Source organism: Plasmodium vivax, chromosome 14 (genome assembly GCF_000002415.2).
Source record: "Plasmodium vivax chromosome 14, whole genome shotgun sequence".
NCBI classification, from domain to species: Eukaryota; Apicomplexa; class Aconoidasida; order Haemosporida; family Plasmodiidae; genus Plasmodium; species Plasmodium vivax.
This window is the reverse complement of record NC_009919.1, coordinates 2,020,086-2,041,629: the sequence shown is the minus strand read 5'-3', so window position 1 is coordinate 2,041,629 and position 21,544 is coordinate 2,020,086. Positions and strand designations below refer to the sequence as shown.

Here is a 21,544-nt window from a genome sequence, read left to right as displayed (position 1 = left end):
AATCCATTTTATGCACCCTTTTACGGCCCTTTTTTATGCACCCTTTTTTTCCACCGCGCGCGCCCAATTTTGACTTCGGCCCCGAGTTGATGCCTGGCTCGCCGCTCCGCGGTGCCTCGCACCGTTGTGCGGCCCCTTTTGAGTCGACTTGCACTTCAACGTTTTTTAAATCTCACGAAGACGCGTTAAGGTTAGGAAGTTGTTCTGCCGTCTCCAAGCGGTTGGCTTGACGAGGCCACCTCCACGCGGTGCCATCACACGCCAGCAGAGTGCACAGCGCCAATCCGCTGCGGGTGCTGCTCCCGCTGCCCCCCCTGCGCACTGTGCACGTAGGACACCTCGAGCACCCGGCGCATGCGCTTCTCGAACCGCGCCAGCTGCCTGCACAGCAGCTCCTTCTCCCTCCTCATCTCAACCTCGCCCAGGGCTCCCAACACCTCGGGGATAAGAGACGGGAAGAAGTAGTAAAACTGCAGCATGGCAGGCATAATGGACGCGACGAATTCATCCACGTAGGGTCTGAAGCATCCCTGCAGGCAGCCCCTAAAGAAGGAGCTCAAGTTCTTCTTATAGCTTTCCACCTCCATTCTTTCGTTATTAGCATTTATAATTAAGTAAAATACAACCAGTTGTGTGTAGAAGGCCGTCTTATTTAAAATATTAAAAGGCTTCAGAACGGGCTCCTCCTCCCTTATGTGTATTTGCTTATAGTAATTGGCATTGTCCCCCAGGTTGAAGGTGTCGCTCGTGATGGCCATCATGTTGTTTGCCAGGTAGTGAAACACGGTGTGGAAGGTGGGGGGGCGGATGTAGAAGGAGAGGTAGAAGGCGCTCTGCGCGTCGAACCCGGATTCGCAAAGGCTCTGCAGGCTGCCCGCGCTCAGCGTCTTCACCAGCGCGTCCATTTTCTTGAGGAAGAAGCTGAGGTCGTCGAAGAGAGGCGTGGCTCTCCTTCCCGCTTCGTGCAGCGTGACTGCCTCGCCCCCATCTACTTCTACCCCCCCGCGCTGACCCAGCAGCAGCTGCGCCACGGCCGTCTCCTGCAGGGCCGTGATGTCCTCCACGTTCAGCGGCAGGAAGTCCTCCGCGCACAGCCGCGGCGGCATCAGCGACAAGTAGCTCTGCAGCTTGGCAAAGACAAACCCCACCAGGCTACCCAGGCAGTTGTGCCTCACCAGCAACTCCACACACTTGGGCGAAATCCTCAGGAAGAAATTCAAGGGGTTCTGGAAAACGGAGATGTAGTGCGCGCACAGCTGCTCGTTCAGCAGGGCCCTCACCACTTGGGCGAAGTTGCTCGGGCGCGCAGCGGGGTCCGCGCCGGGAGTGGGGCCATTCCCCGTTGGACCATTCCCAGTTGGACCATTCCCCGTTGGACCATTCCCCGTTGGACCATTCCCAGTTGGACCATTCCCCGCCGCACCGCATCCAGGCATGCCCCCCCCATTCATGAAGATCGCCTCGATGAGGGTACTCACGAGTAGGCAGTTCCTCAGCAGAGAGCTCTCCATCCCCATGATGAATGCCCCATCCGGGGGGCTAATCGTTGTGTTCTCATCCGCATCGCCAAGGAAAAGTCTCTTCATAGCTGCTCTGGCCCTCACAATTTGGGCGTACAACCCGTTTGAAGCCTCCACATGGGGGTACCCCCCCGAGGAGTCATCTGCGCGTGTGTCTTCAAAGTTAAAAGGGAAGCGGTCGTCTCCACTCTCCCCCTCCTCCTCTTCTTCATCTTCCTCCTCCTCTTCTCCTTCTTCTTGGCCCACCTTGGGGGAAAACTGCGTGATGGCAATTTCTGGCAACAACGCATGCACACATTCATACCACTTTTGCAAGAAGAAACAACTCAGTTGAGAGTCCCTTCTGCAAAAATGTAAACAGCTCTTCCACGGAAGGACGTGCAGAATGAGCAGGTAGTTTATCTCCCGGTATCTGTAGCAGACGGACGTGTGGATTCGAGCAATGGCAAACAGCAGGAGAGTGTAAAAGTAGCAGCACACTTCGTTCCCATTTGCCTCAATAAATCTGTTCGTGATGGAGATGATGTGTTGCGAATGGTCTTCATCAAATGTACTCTCCTTCTGCACCAAGTCGACGCCTCTTCTCTTTGCTTTCCCCTCTGTCTGCGGCAGGTCCGCGTAGCTGTGGTGGCTCTGCTTCGCCATGTTCATGTCATCCATCTGGGTTAATCTGCAACTGGGGGGGGGGCTTCCCCTCTGGCTGCCGCCACCGCTCCATCCGCCGCTAGCCCTCCAAGTGAGGGGATAACCGCTTCTTGCGCACCTCAGCAGGCGGCTCTTCTTCCCACCCCGATGACCCCCACCAAGGAACGAATCAGCAGTATCCTCAGCTTTGCTCCCCCTGGAGAGACCCCTCCCCCCCATGAGGGACGTCCCACCAGGGTAGTCAAATAGGAAAAGAAAGCCTTTCACAAAACTGTAACTTAGGAGGGATGGCAAAACAGCGTTGTTCTTCTCGCTGTACCTCTCGGCGAACTTAACATATACGTCTATCAAAATGAAGTAGACGGGGAAGAGGTGGAACTTCTTTCGGTAGTGCCCCATGGACTGCACCTCCCCTTGATGGTAAATCCATTTGGACATTATGAGCATTAGCTCAAAGAGGTAGGCAATTATCCTTAGGGCCATTCGATCGAAGTAGTGCCTAATGCTCTTCTTCACGTCATGTATGGGCTTGGAGAGGTACTTAAGAATGTTTTTAAAAAGGACCTTTATAATGATTAGGGGCATCTTGAGGAGGTCCTTCTTGACGCTCATCGAGAGGTAGCACAGGATGTCCATCAGCTTGCTCTCGTTGGTCGCGTACTCCAGCACGGCCTTCCTCAGCGCGCGCCGCGGGGGGAGTGGTTGGGCGACCGGCTGGCAGCCCAAATCCGCAGTCAAGCCGGCAGTCAAGCCGCTAGTCAGGCCGCCACCCAAGCCGCCCCCCAAACCGCTAGCCAAACCGCCAGTTGCGCAGCCCCCCCGCGCGTAGGCCTGCACAGCCTCGTAACTCACCTTGAGGACGCTCGAAACGGTGAGGCACAAGAGCGCGCCCTTCCCCCGCAGCCTCAGCAGGTTCATCAACTGGAAGGTAACATTATTCTCCACCAACTTGGTAAGCGTGAAGCTCCACAAGTCACTCAAGCGAAGTAGATTCATGTGCAGGAGGATAGACACCAGGGTTGCGTATTTCCTGCTCGTGTGCCCACTAACGCTGGACGATAGATATCCCTTGTAACTACTCACATCGCTGTGTAGGTTGTATTCATAGGGGTGTGCCTCGCTGGTTTCTCTCTCACTCTCCAGGGGGTCAAACTTCACGAGGTGCTCCCTCCTATTGTTAACGGCGTTGTAGCAACTCACGTGGATGTACTTGACGATGCTCGGGGCGTTGAAGAAGGCCTCCTTCTTCGTGGTGCGCGCGATTAGCTCGTCCTTGCCGGTCAGGTAGGTGGAAACGAACTGGGCGATGCGGCGCTGCTCCGGGGGGGCGATTCCACCAGGTAGTGACCCATCGGGTAGTTTCCCATTAGGTAGTGGTTCACCCATTGGCTGCGCCCCACTCAGTGGCTGCCAATCGGGGAGCCGCTCCCCCGCGGGCTCCAGCACCGCGCGGAAGAAGCTCTCCCCGTGCTGCCTGAACAAGTCAGGCGAACCGGCACACCGAATGAGGGACACCAAAGTGAGTCTCAGCTTGACGGAAAGCTCGCAGGCACATCTCTCGATGAAGTGGAGTAGCAAGTAAACGTCCATCCCAAAGGTTTCCTGTTCACAGAGGAGTAACTTCTTTATTCCTTCGAGGGGAGGAGCAAAAAACACCGATTCTTCATCACACAAATCTTCAACGGAAAGGAAAAGAAAAAAGGCAAACTCGTAATAGTTGCTTTCTCTCCTGTAAGTCCAAAAATCCACCTCCCAATTGTTCGGACGATTGGAAAAAAAAAGGCTACGCAAAAAGGAGAAAACATAGTTCAGCAGCCGATGAATGGCAGAACGGTCACACAAGTTAAGGAGAAAGTATCTCAAACACTTAAAATCGTGGATGTCCTTTTTATTTTTTTTTTTAATAAATTTGATTGCTTCCCATTCGAGTATCATTCCCACACTGTTGCAAATGTTTTTCCTCACGCCCTTCCACTTTTTGTATATAATAAAATAAAAAAAGAGGACGTCTTTGTTTCTCTTATACAGGTGAAGCAACACGGAAAGGAGCAGCTGCATGTAGCACTGGTCCATGTCTATCCGTGGGGACTTCACCACCACGTCGGCCACCAGGTTCGCTACGTATATGTTGTGCACAAGGGGGTGCACCAAGCTGAGCAAAATTTCGAACTCCCTCTTTTGGTTGGTAAATGGAATGTCAGTTAGGAGGGGGGCGTTCGCGGTGATGCTTTGTTGGTCCCCATCTGCAGGTGATCCGTTGTGTGGCGGTCCACACCTGGTGCTGCCACTCCCCCTCTTGGCCCTCGCGTGCAGCCCCACCACACGGAACAACTGCGCGAGGAAAAGATCCGCAACTCTCTGGGGGTCTCTCTCGATGTGATCTCCCAGAGTGGTACGCGGCAAGTGTGGCCACTCCAATGAATGCTGCCCATCCTGCCCATCCACCCATTCGGGCGGACGCTCCCCCCCCAACCGCTTCACAAAGTCGCACACATATTTAAAGTTCACAAATGAGAAAGTGTTAACCGTGTCGAGGTACTCTCCCCCCTCGGATGAAATGTCCCTCCAGAGCTTCCCCACAGCTTTGTTCTTCCCCTTATACAAAGTGTTGTACCTGTAAAGGGCGAAGAAATACTTTTGCAGCTTCCTCCTTTTGATGCTCCTCTCTATGGCCTTAAAATGTTTTTTCTCGAGCAGCTCCACGACGTTCATTTTGGCAGCGGGGGGGAGGTCGCCAGTTCATCCGCGGGTACACGTCCGTATGTTAGTTGCTTCCTTTAGCATGTTGCTTCCTTTGGCATGTTGCTCCTTCCGCCGTTCCCTCCGACTGCTCAGTTGGGCATTTACGCCTCCCGCAAAGTGGAGAAAATCGCCTGAACAGGTCAGGCAAAAAAGGGACAGCAAATGGGGAGAATAACAACAAAAAAAAAAAGGAAAAAAATTACTACGCGAAAAAAACGGCAAACGTGTGGTGTGGCAGCCTAGCCGATAATACACGCAGCCATTGGGGCGCTCTATTTTGTGGCAACTTGCGGTGACTGTGTCTCCATAGGTTACCCTTTCTGGAAGGGGAAACCTCTTCCCTCAGGGAGCCCCCGCGCGATGATTGCCTCTTCGCCAGAGTTGTCACGCGGGTAAAGTTCAAAAGGCATACGCAAGGTCAGCCCCAAAGGAGAGATCCATCTGTGCACTCGGTTTGCCCTGCTCGCGTGGTCACGTCGGTGGGGGAAACTAAAATTACGTGGCAAGCGAATGTTCTGAGGGCGACTAGCCATTCTGCGCTAACATCAAAAAAAAAAAAAAAAAATGAACAAAATAGATAAAAAAAAAAAAAAAAAAAAAAACTCAACTGAACGCACTCCCAAATGGGCCAGGCAGCGCCACAGTAAACAACCCATCCGTGGCAGCCCCCACTTTGGCCTTTCCCTTCTCGCTTAGTTAATAGTGGGGAAACTTTAAAGAGGTGCCCATCACCATGCAGCAACATCACAGATTAGCAGAACCTCCAACAGCCACACATTCTACAACATCTGTCGAGCGTATCGCTGTGCGGTTTTCCCCAGCTGGGAGTCCACCTGGAGTGAACCCGCGCGCACACATGTGAGGTGCACACGGGGCCAAAAATGCGTTCGCGAAAATGAATGCAATGGGGAAATGCCCGTCAAGGGGCTGCTCGCCCCAAAGCATCCTGTTTAGAAGCATCCCCATAAGGAAGAACAACCACCCACTCATTCACCACGTGAGGAAGTCCCCCTTCTACACGTCGGTGGCTGTCCACAGCTTTGACATGAAAGCCAATCAGCAGCTGCTCCTGAGCAATGCCATCCCAGTGAGCGATGAAACGGCGCTGCTTAAGGGGTGCCTGAATTTCATGAGGAATTTCGAGAGCTTTGCCGCCATCTGTTGTGCTTGCAGCGACCCCAAGAATAAGGTGCAGGTCGGTTGGATGTAACCCATAATGGGAGTGGTCGCGGTGGTGGGAGGAGGGGGGAATGTCCCTCTTCGGTGCGCCTTCCCTAGGGGGTGCCCGCACACGGACATCAACGAGTCTGCTCCGCATGTGTGTGCAGCGCTGGCTACTCCACACTCGCTTCGCTCCCCTGCCAACCCACGTCTGCACCCCCCCACACATCTTCCCCCAGCTGAAGAAGGCCATCTGGTTCTCCAGCATCGGCATCGAAATGCGCGACTTCACCCACTACTGCTACGAAGGAGATGAAGGGGCCCAAAAAGGAGAAGCCAAAAGAATATTTGAAGAACTTGTCAAGCTGGAGTGCCCCGTAGTGCTGAGAGATTGCAACAGGTGGAATCTCTCGAGTGGGAAAAAGAAGAAGCGAACCGTTTTGCTGCTTTTTTTTTCTTCCCTTCATTGTACCTCCCTTCCTCTTCTCCACCTCAGCGTCCGTGTGGAGCCCGATGTAGCCCCCAAAAAAGTGGTCAACTCGGCCAAGAGGATGAGATACTTCTTCAACATCTCGGAAGTTCACGTAGGGCTGATGCTGCGCTTGGCAATTCTGCGCTTGGCAGTTCTGCGCTTCGCTTCGCCCCCATTCGTTTCGCTCCGCCTTACTTATTTATTTTTTTTCCCCCCAGACGTGCCGAGGCTGCTACCAGAAGAACAGGTGCAAGCGCTTCCTGCAGGTATAATGAGCCAAAGGGGAGGTCCAAGAGAGCGCAGCTCGACCGAATGAGCGGGAGAGACAGCCCACCACTCGTTCGCACCGCAGTTGTCTCGCGCATGGACTCCTCTCCCCCTCCACATGCCCTTCCCTGTCTCCCCCCCCTCTACATACACTTCCCTATCACCCCAGAAATACGCAGGCGAACCGGACTTCTCCGATTTCACCCGATTGATGACCGGATTTTACAACGTAAAGCTGAAGGGATTAAAAGAGTCAACTGAGTGGCTCGAAAGGGAGCCCTTTGGGGGGCACTCCCCGAGCACTCCCACTCGCTATCACCACACACACTCGCTTCTACTTTGCTTCTTCTTCACTTCCACCTGTGCAGATAAGCAGGGCCTACACGAGGCGAAGCGAAGCGGGCAGGTCGGAGCTCCGGCACGTTGTGGAAAAAGTGAACTACTTCCACTGCGCGCTCTTCTACGTGTACAGCTACCTCCTGAGGCACAGGCACTTTAACTATAGCGCGGTAGGCGGAGGGAAAAGGAAGAGAAAAATAAAAAGGAGAAAGAAAAAAAAGAAAAATAAAAAGAAAACGACGCTTTGGATCGCCCCGATGTAGTGACCCCTCCTGTCGTCATCACTTCTGTCCAGCGTGTGCTCCTACTTCACTCCCCCACGCACATGCGCATGCACATACACGTACACATGCACTTACACCCAGGTGGAGGAAGGGAACAGGAGCGCCATACTGGCCTACCTGAGGGAGAGGAGGCGAAACTTGCTGCTCCTGAAAAGTCAAAGGCAGCAGGAGAAGGTCATGAACATCCCCAGGGAGTACTCCGACGTGATCGTCCCCACGGACAAGGCCAAGATGAAGAAGAGGCAGAGGAGCGTCTTCGAGCGGCTCCAGCGGTTTCGGGTGCGCCCCGGAGTGCGCACTTGCGCAGCGTTGACTCGTTTGTCGAATGCGCTGTGTTGGCCCGTTCGTTGGCCCGTTCGCTGGCCCGTTCGCTGGCCGTTCTTTGAATGCACTGCTCGCCTGTTTGGTTAACTCCCCCTGGTTGTGCCGCTTCCCTCCGCAGAGACGGTCCCAACTGGCAGAGGACGAAGAGAAGTTCATTTGGGTGGAGGAGCAGGAGGAGGAGGGTAACCCATTAGCGAGCGTGGAAATGAGAGCGTTTAAATGAGAGAGTTTAAATGAGAGAGTTTAAATGAGAGAGTTTAAATGCGAGTGTAGAACTGTTCACTTGGGATTTCTCACGTGGAAGTACCCACCCGTGTGCATCCGTTTGTGCCGCATGCCCCCACTTTATAGACGTGCAAGAAAAGGACCCCCCAACCGAGGCGTACGACCAGCCACTCCACAGCGAATCGATGAGGACGAACGAGCTGAGGAACGATTTGAAGGACTCTCTGAAGGACGTCGCGGAGGAGGAAAACAGCTTGGTCGAAATAAAAGACAAGAACGACCCCCTGCCTTCCTTCCGTTTCCACTACATGATGAAGGAGGAGACAGCTGGCACATCCAAGGAGCCTCTCAATTGCAACAAAATGTACAATGAGTACTCCAGGTGAGGAGTTGCGATGCGAAAGGGGAGCATCAAATGGGAAAAAAAAAAAAAAAAAAAAAAAGGAAAACAAGGAGATCAAGGAGAATAAGCCTTTTCCTCGTTACAGTTGCGCTGCAATGTGGTGTTTATTTATTTTTTTTTTTTTTTCTCACTTAGCCTACTCCAAAAAAGGGAGCGCATCAACTTGGACGACCTGGACGTGAACGAGGAGATAATCAAGGTGCCCACCGCCACGCCGTCCCTCGTTTGAGCATTGCCGCGATACTGCTTTACCGCTTCACCGCTTTACCGCTTCACCGCTTCACCGCTTCACCGCTTCACCGCTTCACCGCTTTACCGCTTTACCGCTTCACCGCTTCACCGCTTCTCCGCAGGCCGAGAGCCTTCTCTTCAAAATCCCCGAGGCCGTCGGGGGATACACCTTTATAAACTACGTCGAGAGCCAGCCCAACAACTTCCTTTTCCCCATTAATGAAAACGTAGGCAGTAGAGAGGTGGTGGTCCTCCCTCGAGTGAAGTCCTCCGCGGAGCGTCCTGAGACCACTAAGCTGCAGTGCCTCCTCCTCTCCGCTACACCAAGACCTCCACCCCCTTCTTCCAACCGACAGCTGTACAAGGGCATCCAAGTGTACAAACGGGAGGAACTCAATTTGGGCGACTTCTGGGCGAACGTCGAAAATGAGCAGCTCAAAATCAAAAGAGTTGGCTTCTACACCCCGTTCAACATAAAGCAGGTGAGCCGAACAACGGAGCGGTGCATCCGGCGAAGTGGTCCATCCGACGAAGTGGTGCATCCGACGAAGTGGTGCATCCGACGAAGTGGTGCATCCGACGAAGTGGTGCATCCGACGAAGTGGTCCATCCGACGAAGTGGTGCATCCGAAGAAGCGGTGCATCCGAAGAAGCGGTGCATCCGAAGAAGCGGTCCATCCGACGAAGCGGTCTATCCTAACAGCGAGCTTATCCCCCCCCCTTACATACATACATGTGCCAAATTCTGAGTTGTTCATTTTTTTTTTTTTTTTTTTTTTTTACTCAAGAATTTGGAGATAGCGATGCAGAAGAAGGGGGCCCTCCCCCGCAGGGCGGCTGCGCAGGAAAAGGACGAGGTGATTAGAAAGGCGGATCGAATGATAGGACGCCACCAAGGAGCGCCACCCTGCGTAACGACTGATCAATATGGAGCGCACATTTTTCCCCTTTTCCTTTCCCCCTCCACCCCGCAGGAAGTTACGGACCTATCAGATGTTAAACACGTGGAGATGCTCAATATGGGCGGCCCGTCCCATCACCCATCATGTGCCATCCGCCACCCACCACTCCAACTGTAGTCATCTGTTTAGCTCCTCCCTACCTACGTTACGGCACCTCCATTTTGTCTCCCCCCACTCAGGACCTATCGAGCTTCCAAGAGTACCTGAACGTCAGGAAAAGGGCAGAGGCGAAAAGGAGGAGGGGAGAGAGAAGGCGCATGAATTTGGAGGACCCTCCATCCTACGGCGCTTCTTCCCCTGGGGATGGTCCAAAGAATGATCACTTTGAAGAAGGCAACGATGAGGATGCCCGCTTCGCCTACTTTAAGGTATCCCGTCGAGGCAGTTCACACGTCTCCCCCCATGAGAATTCCACTGAGGATCTATCGATACAGTCTCATCCAACCGGCTGAATGGGCTCCCCCCAACTGTATACCTACCTGTATACCTGTATACCTATCTGCCTACCCGCCTACCCGCCTACCTGCCTACCCGCCTACCTGCCTACGCGCCTACCTGCCTACGCGCCTACCTGCCTACGCGCCTACCTGCCTACGCGCCTACCTGCCTACGCGCCTACCTGCCCACCCGCAGAAACTGAGGAAGGAGCGACTCAACGGAGACGCGCACGAAGAGGTGAAGGAGCAGTTCGACAACTTGTACAACCGGACGTACGCCGGTACGCTTCCCCGATGTGCTCACAGCGGCGTCACGCCAGCGCAGCGGCGTTGCAGTTTTTATAGCCCACTTTTACCGCACATTTTTACCGCACATTTTTACCGCACATTTTTACCGCACATTTTTACCGCACATTTTTACCGCACATTTTTATATCCCTTTTTTTTCCTTTTCTTCCCTCGCACCTTAGCCGAGGGGGAACCGCGCGAGGCCTACCACCACACGCACCACATAAGGAGGAGGCTGGCCGACGAGGAGAAAGGTACGCAGAGGTGACACCACTCGAAGAGGGACACTCCCATGGGGGCATTCAAATGTGAACATGTATTGTACTTAATAATTTTTTCCCCATTTTTGGAAGGCGCGAGAGGGGTCACGCCGGAGGACATCCAAGAGGAACGGAGGCGTCTCGTGCAGGCGGATCGGAAGGAGCACAAGGTAATGAGAGCGGGGGAGGGAAGCGCACCTGGGTGGTGATGCCCTACTCACCCCTATTGCGGCACCACCCCATTCGCCGCTCTACCCCATTTACCGCACCCCCCCAGGAGCAGTCATTTTACTTTTTCAAAAATGTGAAGTTCCCCGAGCTGCCCTCGGAGTTATCCGCAGAGGAGGGCCCCAACCGAGGAGACAAAAGGAGGAAGAATCTAAATGATCAGCTTAAGAAGTACATCCGCCCCCGTGCACAGGCAGAGGTGAGTTCCCCCGTTGGATGCCCCCACGTGGGGCAGAGACGAACCGTATAGATGAGACCACTGCGAAGAGCGACTGGCGGATGGCTGCACATCCGTTTGCTCCCCTCCTCTCTTTCTCCCTTCCCCCTTTTTGCAGAAACGGAACTCGAAGGTGCCGGAGCTGACCGAGGAAACGATCGAGGCGCACTGTTCTTCCGCCAAGGGGTAAGCCGCGCATCTAACGGGCGTTTAACGCCGTTCTGCCCGATGTGACAACCACCTTGGGACCACCCCCTCTCATCGCAGCGCCTTAAGCAGTTTTTTTTTTTATTTTTATTTATTTATTTTTTTTTTTTTTTTTTTTCCCGTCTGCCAGATCTCGAAGCTTGGAAATTATGTTGAAGAAAAAAAGGAAGCATTTCAAAGGGGGCGCAAACGTAGAAGAACATTAGGGGCATTTTTTTTTTTTTTGTCTTTACGTTCCGTGTGAGTGTTGGTTGAACACCTTCGTGGTGGCGCGAAGTCACCCGAGACTTCCCCCCGACGTTGATTCACTTGTCTGTTCATCCTGTTGAGTGGCCAGACAGAGAGCCGCACATGCTGTAGATGCGGTTCATGCTGCTCCAGCGGCTCATTTGGAAATTTCTTTGTGCCACTGGGGCGGGCCAAGTGATGGACCCCGAAGTGGCCAAGCGGAAGAAGAGGGAAAACCAAAGCGGTTCCCCGAGTGCGTCGCCCACTCCACAGAGAAGAAGAAAAAAAAATGTAAGCCATTCACCCGTTTGGGAGAAGCGAACCAACCCATTTTTTTCCCTTTTTTTTTCTTTTTTTTTGAACTTGCATTTTTTCACCTGCGCGAGGCACCCCGCAAGAGAGTTTGCCCTGCAGCTGCTCCGCTCGCCGATTTGTTTAAGGTATTTTTTTTTTTCTCCTTTCGTCTGTTTGGCAAATGCATGTGGCATACGGGTGATAAGGGGCTTTTTCCCCTTGGGCGCGTGTGGCGATGTGACGATGTGGCGATGTGCCGTTCGCCGCCAAGATGGCAATGCGAAGGTGTGTTGTGAGCCCGTTGGGCGTGCAGCCCGCGGAGGTGCAAAAAAAAAAAAGGGGGGGGAAGCCCCGATCGGCGCGCGCGGTATCGCGGCAAAGCGGGGGAAAAAACTGGCGTGAACGAACGGGAAAACAAACGCGGAAACGTCGCCACGAAACATGCGCGGAAATGCCACGAGGAAACATAAGCAAACGCGTCGCTCGGGAATGCGCGCCAGTTTTTGTGCCAGCCGATGTGAAGTGAAAACTCGCGCGGTCACGTGAACGAGTTCGCCCGTGCTTTGTGTTTTCCTTGGCCATTACATTTGCCTTTGCGATTGCCTTGCGATTGCCTTGCGATTGCCTTGCGATTGCCTTGCGATTGCCTTGCGATTGCCTTGCGATTGCCTTGCGATTGCCTTGTGATTGCCTTGTGATTGCATTTTACCCGCACGTTTTTTTTGTTTCCTGTTCCAGGCTGAGTGACTGAGCGGCCGAGTGAAAAGGACGACACGCGGGTGTAACTGCGCACGTGGGGAATGCGAGTCCCTGCCCTCACAATTGCGCCGCTCCCCAGTTGAGCCACCGCTCCACCACTCCACCGCTTTACCCCACGATGTACACGGAGAAGCTGAACCTGAACTCGGAAAACGAGAAGATCACGAGCCTGGACTTCCAGCCGTGCGGAGGAGCGAACCGACTAGCCATCTCCAGTTTGCACCAAATAAAAATATATCGCATCCCGGTGTACGAAGCAGATTCGAGGAGGAAGATTCACATAGAGCTGCTCTTCATCAGCAATGATCACAACCTGGTGTATATTAACACCATCAGGTGGAGCTTCAACGGGCAGTACTTGGCTAGCTGTGACAGTGGAGGCACATTGGTATGCTACGAATTGGACCAAAATAAAAATGGGAAAGTACCAGGGGAGGAAGGTAAATCTATAGGAAAAGAAGCAGCGGTGAAATCTACACTTGGGAGCATCTCCACTTCACCATACAGCAACAATAAAGAAGAGTGGAAAATTACCAAGTATATAAAAATTTTGGAAAATGGGGAAATTTTTGATCTAGCATGGTCGAGGGATAATGAACATGTCGTGTGTGGAGTGTCCAAGGGGGTGGTTTATATTTTCAATTTGAAGAAGTCCTACATATCTCACAAGCTGTTTGTTAAAGGGACTAGGGAGAACATCAAGGGGGTGTCCTTCCACCCGACCAATAACTCCATCATCGCGCAGAGCAGCGACAATATAGTGTGCCTGTGGAGGAGGAGCATTTACGCGGGGCAAAGCGGCCACTTATTTTCGAGTGCCGGGCAGAGCGGCCACTTATTTTCCAGCGCCGGGCAGAGCGGCCACGTATTTTCCAGCGCCGGGCAGGGCAAAAGGAGCTTCGAAAAAGAAGAAAACGATTCCGCTCCTAACCAATACGAGTGCTCAAGCGCCACCCAGGGGGACTTCCCCCAGGCGCAGGCCATCACCAGGGAGCATTTCGAATGCCTTTATGAAGAAAAAATGAACAAGAGGCACAAAAATTTAGACACCCCCACCATCAGGCACATTTACTTTGACACCTTCGGCAAGTACGCCAGCATCACGCACATTCCGAACAACGGCCGGAATTGCGGCGTCCTCCTGAAGGTTGGCGGCGGAGGGCAGGTTAGCGGTGGGCAGATTGGCGGGGGTGGCGGCGAGCAGATCTGCAGGAAGCGGCTCTTCCTAGACGGACACGGGAGCTGCATCCGGGTGGCCAAGATTGGCCAGAAGGTTTTCATTGACCGAAAGGGGAGGAAGCTGTATAGCCTCTACTGCCAGTGTAGCGACAATGGGGTCATCTCCCTGTGGAAGATCTTCCTCAAGAGGGTGAAGTGCGCGGGCAGGGCGCTCCCTCCCCGGGGCGACCCCCGCGCGGCCCCTGCCAGGCACCCCTCCCAAGTGGAGCGTGATCGTAAGCGGCAGTTACTTCCACAACAGCAGCGGGCCGCCGCCCCCCACGCGCTACTCCCCAAAGAGAGCCAGAAAAGAAAAAAAAAAGTTAACAAGTACGCCAAGTGCTTCCTAATCATTCAGAGCCTGCTGGAGGAGCAGACGTGCGCAGTCGACGCCAGCTGGTCCAGCGCCTCCGACCAGCTCGTCATTGGCGCCTCCAACGGCTCGGTCTACATCGTGCAGGTAAACGTCCAGGCGCTGAGCCTCAGGCCCTTTTACAGCCACGTCCAGCTGGAAGTTAACCAAATTAGGGAAGCTAACCAGATTAGGGAAGCCAACCAAATTAGGGAAGCTAGCCAAATGAACCAAATGAACGAAATTGCGCTCAAGGGCAGTAGGGACCAGGCAGCACACACCGCTCAGCAGAGCACTGCCAAGGTAAAGCCCGGCAAAGAAAAAGGGGAAAAGAAACCCAGGAACAGAATAACCCCCAAAATAAAGTACCTCTACGATGAGCATGGGAATATCGTGGAAAATGCAAAGTCGCATGAGGTGATTCACATTCTGCAGTGCGAAGTTCGCACCGATGGGGTGGATCTCGACCGCTGCTTTGGGGGTAGCTCGAAAGGGGGTCCTTCTTGGGGGGGGGCCCTTTTCGAACGGCGCAAGTGCCGCAACGGCTCCGCTAGCCAAGCCGCTAGCCACGCCGCCAATTTCACCTTCAACTTTGCCGCCTTCGTGAGGTCCTTCCTCTGCGTAACGCTCAAGTGCGTCGAGTTCGTGCTGAGGAGACTGCAGCCCCTGTGGGAGTCGCTCACCGCGGCCGCGGAGCCACCCCAGGAGGTTGGTAGCCAGGGCGGTGGAAGTGCTGGAAGCGGCGGGAGCGGCGGGAGCGGCGGGAGCGGTGGGAGCGGTCAGAGTGGCCAGGGCAACCAGGGCAACCAGGGCAACCAGGGCAACCAGGGCAACCAGAGTAATAATAGCCACCAGAGCAATAATAGCCACCAGAGCTGTGCTGCGGGTAGCGGCGACGGAGGCGATGACGGGAATGATAGGAATGACGGGGGGAATGACGCCAAGGAGGAGGAGAGCGACGAGGAGGAGGACGAAGGTAAGGAGGAGGACACCCCCACTGGCAACCACTCCCACAGGGATGGTGACAATCGTAGGGATAGTGACCCCCCCACTGGAAGCCACCCCCGCATGGAGAGCAACCCCCCCCGCGGTAGCAACAGCCGAAGCGTGCACAGCAGGGGGAGCAACAGCCGCAGTGTCCCCCCCGCGGCCGCAGCGGAGGCACCGAAGGAGGAGAAGAAAAGCACCAGGCAGACCAAAGGCAAGGGCAAAAGCAAAAGCAAAACAAAAACTAAAATGAAGAATACAAAGGAAAAAAAGACAAAGAGTAAAAGCTCTAGGGAGAAGAAAGGCAGCAAGCTCACCCAAGGCGACATTGACATCGGCCACTACCTCACGAGCAGGGAAAATTTGACCATCCTCAATGTGGGGTATCTGAATGAGGGCCACGCGGAGAAGCACAACCTCGGGGGCAGCAACGGGTTCGGCAACGGGTTCGGCCAGGACAACAGCAACGGCAGCGGAAACGGCAGCGGCAACAGCAGCAGGGATCGGCGTACCCCCCACGCGTACTTCCCCAACGATGACAGCAGCAGGGGATCCCCCATGAACTCTCTCCTTGCCGATGAGTCTATGGAAGAAACGAGCAAACACATTGATTTAAAGATTTTAGATTTGATTAGGAACAACTATAATAAGGAGAGTTACGCAGCTACGACCATACCTCTTCTGCGAGACGACATCTGCAGACTCTCTGGGATGGAGGACCCTGGGGAGAAGAACAGCTGCGTGAATAAGCAGGAGGGGAGCTCCAGACATCTGGGGCAGAAGGAGGCAGGAGGGAGTGGGCGCCTCTCAGATTTGAAGGGAAGTGAAGACGGGAAGAAGAAAAACAAAGTGAAGAAGGAGAGCTGTGGAGGAGGCAAGAGGGAGGCGAAGAAGAGCGTCAAGAAGGAGCGGAAGGAGGGCACCAAGGGCGGCGAGGGGAAGAAGAGACCCAAAAAGGGTGGAGCAGCGGGAGTGGTAAATGCGGCGGGGAAGGCGGTTGGAACGTTCGTAGAAGCGACCACACCAGGGGGGGGAGCGACCAACGGTACGGGCGACGATATAGCTGTGGGGACAGCTGAGGGGATCAATGCAGCAACGACAGTGGCGTCGGAGTGGTTGGCGGAGCGACAGGCAGAACGTCCAGCGGAACGCCCAGCGGAGCAACCCGAAGGGGAGTCTCCAGAAGGGCCTCCGGCAGACGCGATTGTGCAGCCAGCGGAGCCGATGAATGGGGACCCGCCGGGGGGAATGGCGGAGGAGGTAGCGGGGAAGTCGAAGAAGGAGGCGAAGAAGGAGGCAAAAAAGGAAGCAAAGAAAGAGGCAAAGAAAGAGGCAAAGAAGGAGGCCAAAAAAGAAGCCAAGAAGGAAGCCAAGGAGGCAAAGAAGAAAGCCAAAAAGGGAGAAAAAAACAAAAGCGAAAATGGAGGTGAAGGCAAGGCGATCGAAAATGCAGGCGGCCCAGTGGAGGACAAGGGGGACGTCCAGGACGACGGGAAGGGGGAGGATATGAAAGGGGATGCCCCGAAGGAAATGTGCAGTGAAGCGAGGGAGGCTAAGGAGGCCAAGGAGGCAAAGAAAGAGGCAAAAAGGGAGGCCAAAAAAGAGGCGAAGAAGGAGGCCAAGAAAGAGGCCAAGAAAGAGGCCAAAAAGGAAGCCAAAAAGGAAGCCAAAAGGGAAGCCAAAAAGGAGGCGAAGAAGTGCCCAAGCAAAAAACCAAGTAACGACCCCATCGAAGATCCAAGCGGAAACCCAAGCGGAAACCCAAGCGGAAACCAGAGCGAAAACCCCATCGCGAAAAAAAAGAAGAGGCCCAAGAAACGCAAAAGCGGAAACGACTCGGACAAGGAGTGGGAGAACTTCAACCCGCACGCGGAGCTCTGCTACCCGGAGGAAGCGCAGCTCGCACCCAAAGGGGCTCCAAGAGGAAGCAAAGAAATAATTGATTCATACACCATAAAAAGGAAGGAAGCACAGAAAGGTAAAAGCAAGAGCAGCGAGTTTTGTTCCTCCAATGAAGTGAACGTTGGAGAGCTGTCTAGATCGAATGAGGTTAAGGGGAACTACACGAGTGAGAATCAAGAGGATTACCCCAATCAGGACCAGACGAGCGCGACTGAAAAACATGGGGTGAAGCTGCAAGGGGGGCAGTTTGCACAGCCAGGTGAGCGTATTAAGAAAGGAGGGGTAGTAAGAAATTCGTGGCTGGAGGATGGCGAGGGGGCACCCCGCGGGGGAAACAGTCACATATACGAAGGTCAAGAGGAATGTAGTGACGCCTACGTTGGAGGGGTGTATAGCGGCGAATGTGAAGATGAGCGGATGGAGGGGCGAAGCGGTGTGCCTAACGGTGACCACGGGGATGCCCGCTTCGTTCTGCGTAATGGTGACTACGCGGATGGCCGCTTGGGAGATGGCCGCTTTGGAAGCGATCGCTGGGGAGACCCTCCTGGGAACTACCCCCTTGACACCCACCACCGCACCAACCAGGAACGAAAAGCGATGCATAAGCGAAGCTTCGAACGGACGAGTCCCCACAATTCGAATGAACTTAGCAAAAGAGAACGTCCAAGCAAAAAAGGAAAAGTCGAGACATCAATTTTTTATTCCAATGGGATATCAAATCAGAGGATGTACAGCGCGCAAATGAAGACAGACGTGGTGGGGTTTGGCCACGCTGGAGAGGAGGAGGAGGAGGACGCATGGGTGCGAGGGGCGATGGGGGAGGAAGGAGACGATGAAGAGGGAGAGGAGTCGGTTGTGGGAGATTCTGAGGGGGAAGAAGGCAACGGAGTGGGGGCTCGACGGGTAACGCAGCATGGGCGAATCACGCGCGAGGCGCTACGCATGCCGGTGCAGTCACTTCCTAGACAACCGCTCCCCGGGCAACCGCACCTGTACGACGAAGCGGACGGCACGCACGACTACACCGAGAGGGAAGTGAAGCGGCTCGCGGAGGACTCGCCCCAGACGGAGGAGCACTACGGCTGGCCCGAGAGGGAAGGCGCAGAGGAGGAAGAGGAGACGATCCCCTACGCGGTGAAGAAGGAAAACCCCTACGAGGAGGATGTCCATAGAAACGGTCTAAACGTTAACACACTGAGGAGGTACACAACAGATAGGGTAACCAACAGCGGTGGTAAGAGGGGCCCCGCTGAGGGAGTTAAGAAAATCGTCCGACGGGGTAACCCCCCCAGCAGGAGTTTCCCCCACGGGGAGAGGAGCTGGAAGGATGTGTACGCCGCATCCGGGAGAGAGGAACACGAATTGTCTAGCAGCGACGAACACGGAGGGAGCACCACCCACAGTGATGATGCCATCAACGGAAGCAACTTCACTGGAGAGGAACGACCCGACTTTACACAAAGGAGCGAGAGAAACCACACAGATCATGTGCATGTAGAGAAGTACAAAAATAGGGTAATTTTTTTTGATAGTAGAAGGGAGAATTGCGTCATCTGTTGCATGCTGGGGGATGACCTAGCCAACTCTGTAGGTTATAGTGCCCATGTAGGGAGGAGGAGGAAACCGTTTTACCTCCTGTGGGAAGATGAAGTGGCTGGCAAACTGCTCAGGCAGCTCATCTTTGGAGATTACCTCTTCGTAGTAACATCCCACAATGGGCTGTACCTGCTGAACGTGTTCCACATAGAGAGTAGGCTAGTCGTTTGCAATTTCATCCTCCCACTCACCACAGACGTTTGCGACATCTACGTTATAAGAAGCTTTCGCATGGGGGTTGACACCTACACGTTCTTTTATCTTCACGACGGCTCGAAGAGTTACTACCTCTTTCAGCTACGCAATTATTCTTCCGTTTCGTTTCTCTACCGTTTTGAGACATCCGCACTGGGGGTCGAGGTGCACAGTATGCGGATGAACCTCATTGAGAGACTAACCATGGGTGGTGCTACCCAGGGGGGGGTGAAGAAGAGGAAGAAACGTCTCAGGAGCTTTGCCAGGCATGTGCTAGCCCAACAGGGAAAGGGCGATGTGGGTAGCGTTAGAGGTGGGGACTTCAAAGGGGGTAACACCAAAGGGGGAGACTTCAAACGGGGTAACACCAAAGGGGGAGACTTCAAACGGGGAAGTGGCCTAAGCGGGCTCCTCAAAAAGACGAAGACGAAGACGAAGCCCAGTTGCGGGGCCATCCCCAAGGGGGGAATGACCAAAGAGGGGAACGATGAAAGGAAAAAGGAAAAGGAAATTCAAAAGTTAATAAAACATATGACCTTTTACGACTACCCCAGTGAGGCCTACTACGAAGGGGAGGACCCCCAGAAGGTGAACCCTAAGTGGATGGACTTCTCTGCTAGCGGTGGGGGGATAAAGAGGGAGAAAGCCCCCTGGGGGAGGGACACCTCCCCGTTTGGCATTTTGGGAAATATGGATGGGAGAAAAGTTCAGGGGGGGGTGCCCATCGGGCGGCTCTCAGGTGAGGCTCGTTGCGAGCGCCGTGCGGGTAGCGCAAGTAGTGAAGATAGCGAAGGTATCAACGGTATCAACCGCGTCGACCGCTTCAACCGGGTCGGCGCCACCTTGGGAAGCAGCGGCGCCCACTTGGGGGGCGAAGTGGCCATGCCCTCCTCCCTCTTCCCCTCGAACGGATCGGACCTGCTGACGCGTTGCCCAGTGAACCTCTTAACCAAAGTGCGCTCAGGAGGAGGAGGAGAAGAACGCTCAGCGGATGACCACCCGGGGAGGAACTGGCTGCACCCCGCGAAGAGGAAAACGCACGTGGACGACGAGTTTGGCACCAACATACACGGAAGTGATCTGCTGTACGATTGCCTTTACAGGCGGAGGAGCTTCCTCTACAGCTACTTGTGCGTGACTGTGTTTTTGAAGAATGGGATGGTTTTCCTGGTTCGGAGGAACTTGCTCGCGCGGGGGGGGTCGGCTGCGAACCACTCGGGGAGCCACTCCGCGAACCACTCAGGTGTGCACTCGGCGAACGGCGGGACCCCCCTCTCGCTCACCGAGCAGCTGTACCATGACGACGGGGTGACCCTCGTGTCGCGCCTGGACAACGTCTTCTACAACCAGTCGCTCTACTGTGATGTGCAGGTTGAGGAGGCGGGCGGTATGGAGGAGGGCTGCGTGGAGGTTGGCGGCGCAGACGTTGGCGGCGCAGATGTTGGCGGCGCAGATGTTGGCGGCGCAGATGTTGGCATCGCCGATGGTGGCGGCCTCCTCAGCAGAAGCGCCGCCAACCTCCGCGCAGGGGGAACCCCGCACATCAGCACGTGCGACAACCTGCACGCAATACAAAAGGAGGGGCTAAAAAACCTGTACACGTTCAGCAACTTTTTTAGCGTCTACGATTTTGACTTGAAGCAGCTGCTCAGGGGGGACGACCTCTTTGAGGATGCGAAGGGGGGGAGGACAGGGAAGAAGACGGTGAAGAGGAGGAAGAAGATGAAGAGGATGGAGAAGGCGAAGAAGAAGCAAACCGGGAAGGCGAAGCAAACCGAGAAGGTGAAGCAGACCGACGGGGAACACCCGCAGGGAGGAAGAGAAGACGCCGGAGGGGAGGTCCCCCAGGAGCACCACGCAGATGCGAGTGGCTTCACCGCCAAGACAGCAGCGGGGCAATTCCCACACATAAGCGAAACGCAAAAGAGGCACTCCATTTCGAAGGGAAAAAATTGCCTTTTGAAAGACGTCAGTCCGGGGCACAGTGGGATGAACCTTTTGAAAGACGTCAGTCCGGGGGGGGAGTCAAAGGGCCCCCATTTGGAGGTTACCAAGTTGGAGGTCGCCCAGTTGGAGGCCGCCCAGTTGGATGAGCCGAATGGCCGTCCCCACACTGGCAGCAGCCCCACGACGGGACACCCCCCGCCCTGGAGCGGCTCCAGCGGGGTAGGCAGCGGGGCAGGCAGTGAAGCCGTCAGCGAGGATTTCAGTGGTACCGACGGCGAACTGTCCAGCGGTGCCTCCTGCGAAGCGTTCAGCGGGGTGCCCACTCGCAAGCGGCGGCGGCGCCGCGCGAGCAGCGCCGTGGGGAAGAACCCCAACGTGTACCTCAAGACGGTGAAGTTCCTGGAGATGCAAATGCGCTACAGCATTTTACTGATGAACAGAAGGACCTTCCTAAAATATTTGCACGTTTATCTGAACCTGCTGTTGGAGTATCTTGACGTCCAGAGGATCCAGCAGGGCTTCCAGTATTTCATCCACACAGCTTTGAACCACTCGCAAGCCTTCCTCTCCGACTTACACATTTCCTTAGAAAGGATAGACGAGCCGTACTGGGTGGACACCGATGCCTTGCTCTGCATGAACGTCCATTTTCTGTTTTTGGTTTTTTTTATTTATGAGCATTTTTTGCTGCCCATCTACAACAGGGTGAGGAGTAGGAAGGACGGCGGCCAGGGGAACCCCCGCTTCCAGCCCTTCCTGGCCTTCCTCGGGGAGGCGCAGAACTGCATCTGCCACATCCAGCGGATCTTCCAGCGCAACTTTCGCTACGTGGCGTCTTCCTGAGGTGGGCGCGC

At 54.6% G+C, this 21,544-nt stretch overlaps 3 protein-coding genes across 3 annotated transcripts, besides 5 other annotated features; 2 read left to right on the top strand and 1 right to left on the bottom strand.

Moving 5' to 3' along the window:
- Positions 1-254: 254 nt before the first annotated feature.
- Positions 255-5,454, bottom strand: PVX_124080 (hypothetical protein, conserved; the record flags this gene model as incomplete). The annotated part of the gene is made up of 1 exon (XM_001617328.1): positions 255-5,454. Exon 1 carries the CDS (start codon positions 4,875-4,877, stop codon positions 255-257), a length of 4,623 nt encoding a protein of 1,540 aa, XP_001617378.1. The 5' UTR covers positions 4,878-5,454.
- A 348-nt stretch (positions 5,455-5,802) lies between these two features.
- Positions 5,803-11,418, top strand: PVX_124075 (hypothetical protein, conserved; the record flags this gene model as incomplete). The annotated part of the gene is made up of 21 exons (XM_001617327.1): positions 5,803-6,102; positions 6,308-6,468; positions 6,565-6,652; positions 6,759-6,806; positions 6,977-7,036; positions 7,176-7,316; positions 7,512-7,709; positions 7,873-7,936; positions 8,106-8,361; positions 8,518-8,581; positions 8,736-8,840; positions 8,970-9,095; positions 9,402-9,470; positions 9,588-9,608; positions 9,755-9,943; positions 10,209-10,293; positions 10,483-10,554; positions 10,654-10,730; positions 10,838-10,987; positions 11,124-11,191; positions 11,343-11,418. The coding sequence occupies 21 exons, from the start codon at positions 5,803-5,805 to the stop codon at positions 11,416-11,418; spliced, it is 2,418 nt and encodes an 805-aa protein (XP_001617377.1).
- Positions 7,009-7,041: a microsatellite.
- Positions 9,884-9,915: a microsatellite.
- Positions 11,419-11,938: 520 nt separating the features above from the next.
- Positions 11,939-12,033: a microsatellite.
- A 578-nt stretch (positions 12,034-12,611) lies between these two features.
- On the top strand, positions 12,612-21,533 carry PVX_124070 (WD domain, G-beta repeat domain containing protein; the record flags this gene model as incomplete). Its single annotated transcript, XM_001617326.1, has 1 exon — positions 12,612-21,533. One exon carries the CDS (start codon positions 12,612-12,614, stop codon positions 21,531-21,533), a length of 8,922 nt encoding a protein of 2,973 aa, XP_001617376.1.
- Positions 12,795-12,815: a microsatellite.
- Positions 16,169-16,241: a microsatellite.
- Positions 21,534-21,544: the final 11 nt, after the last annotated feature.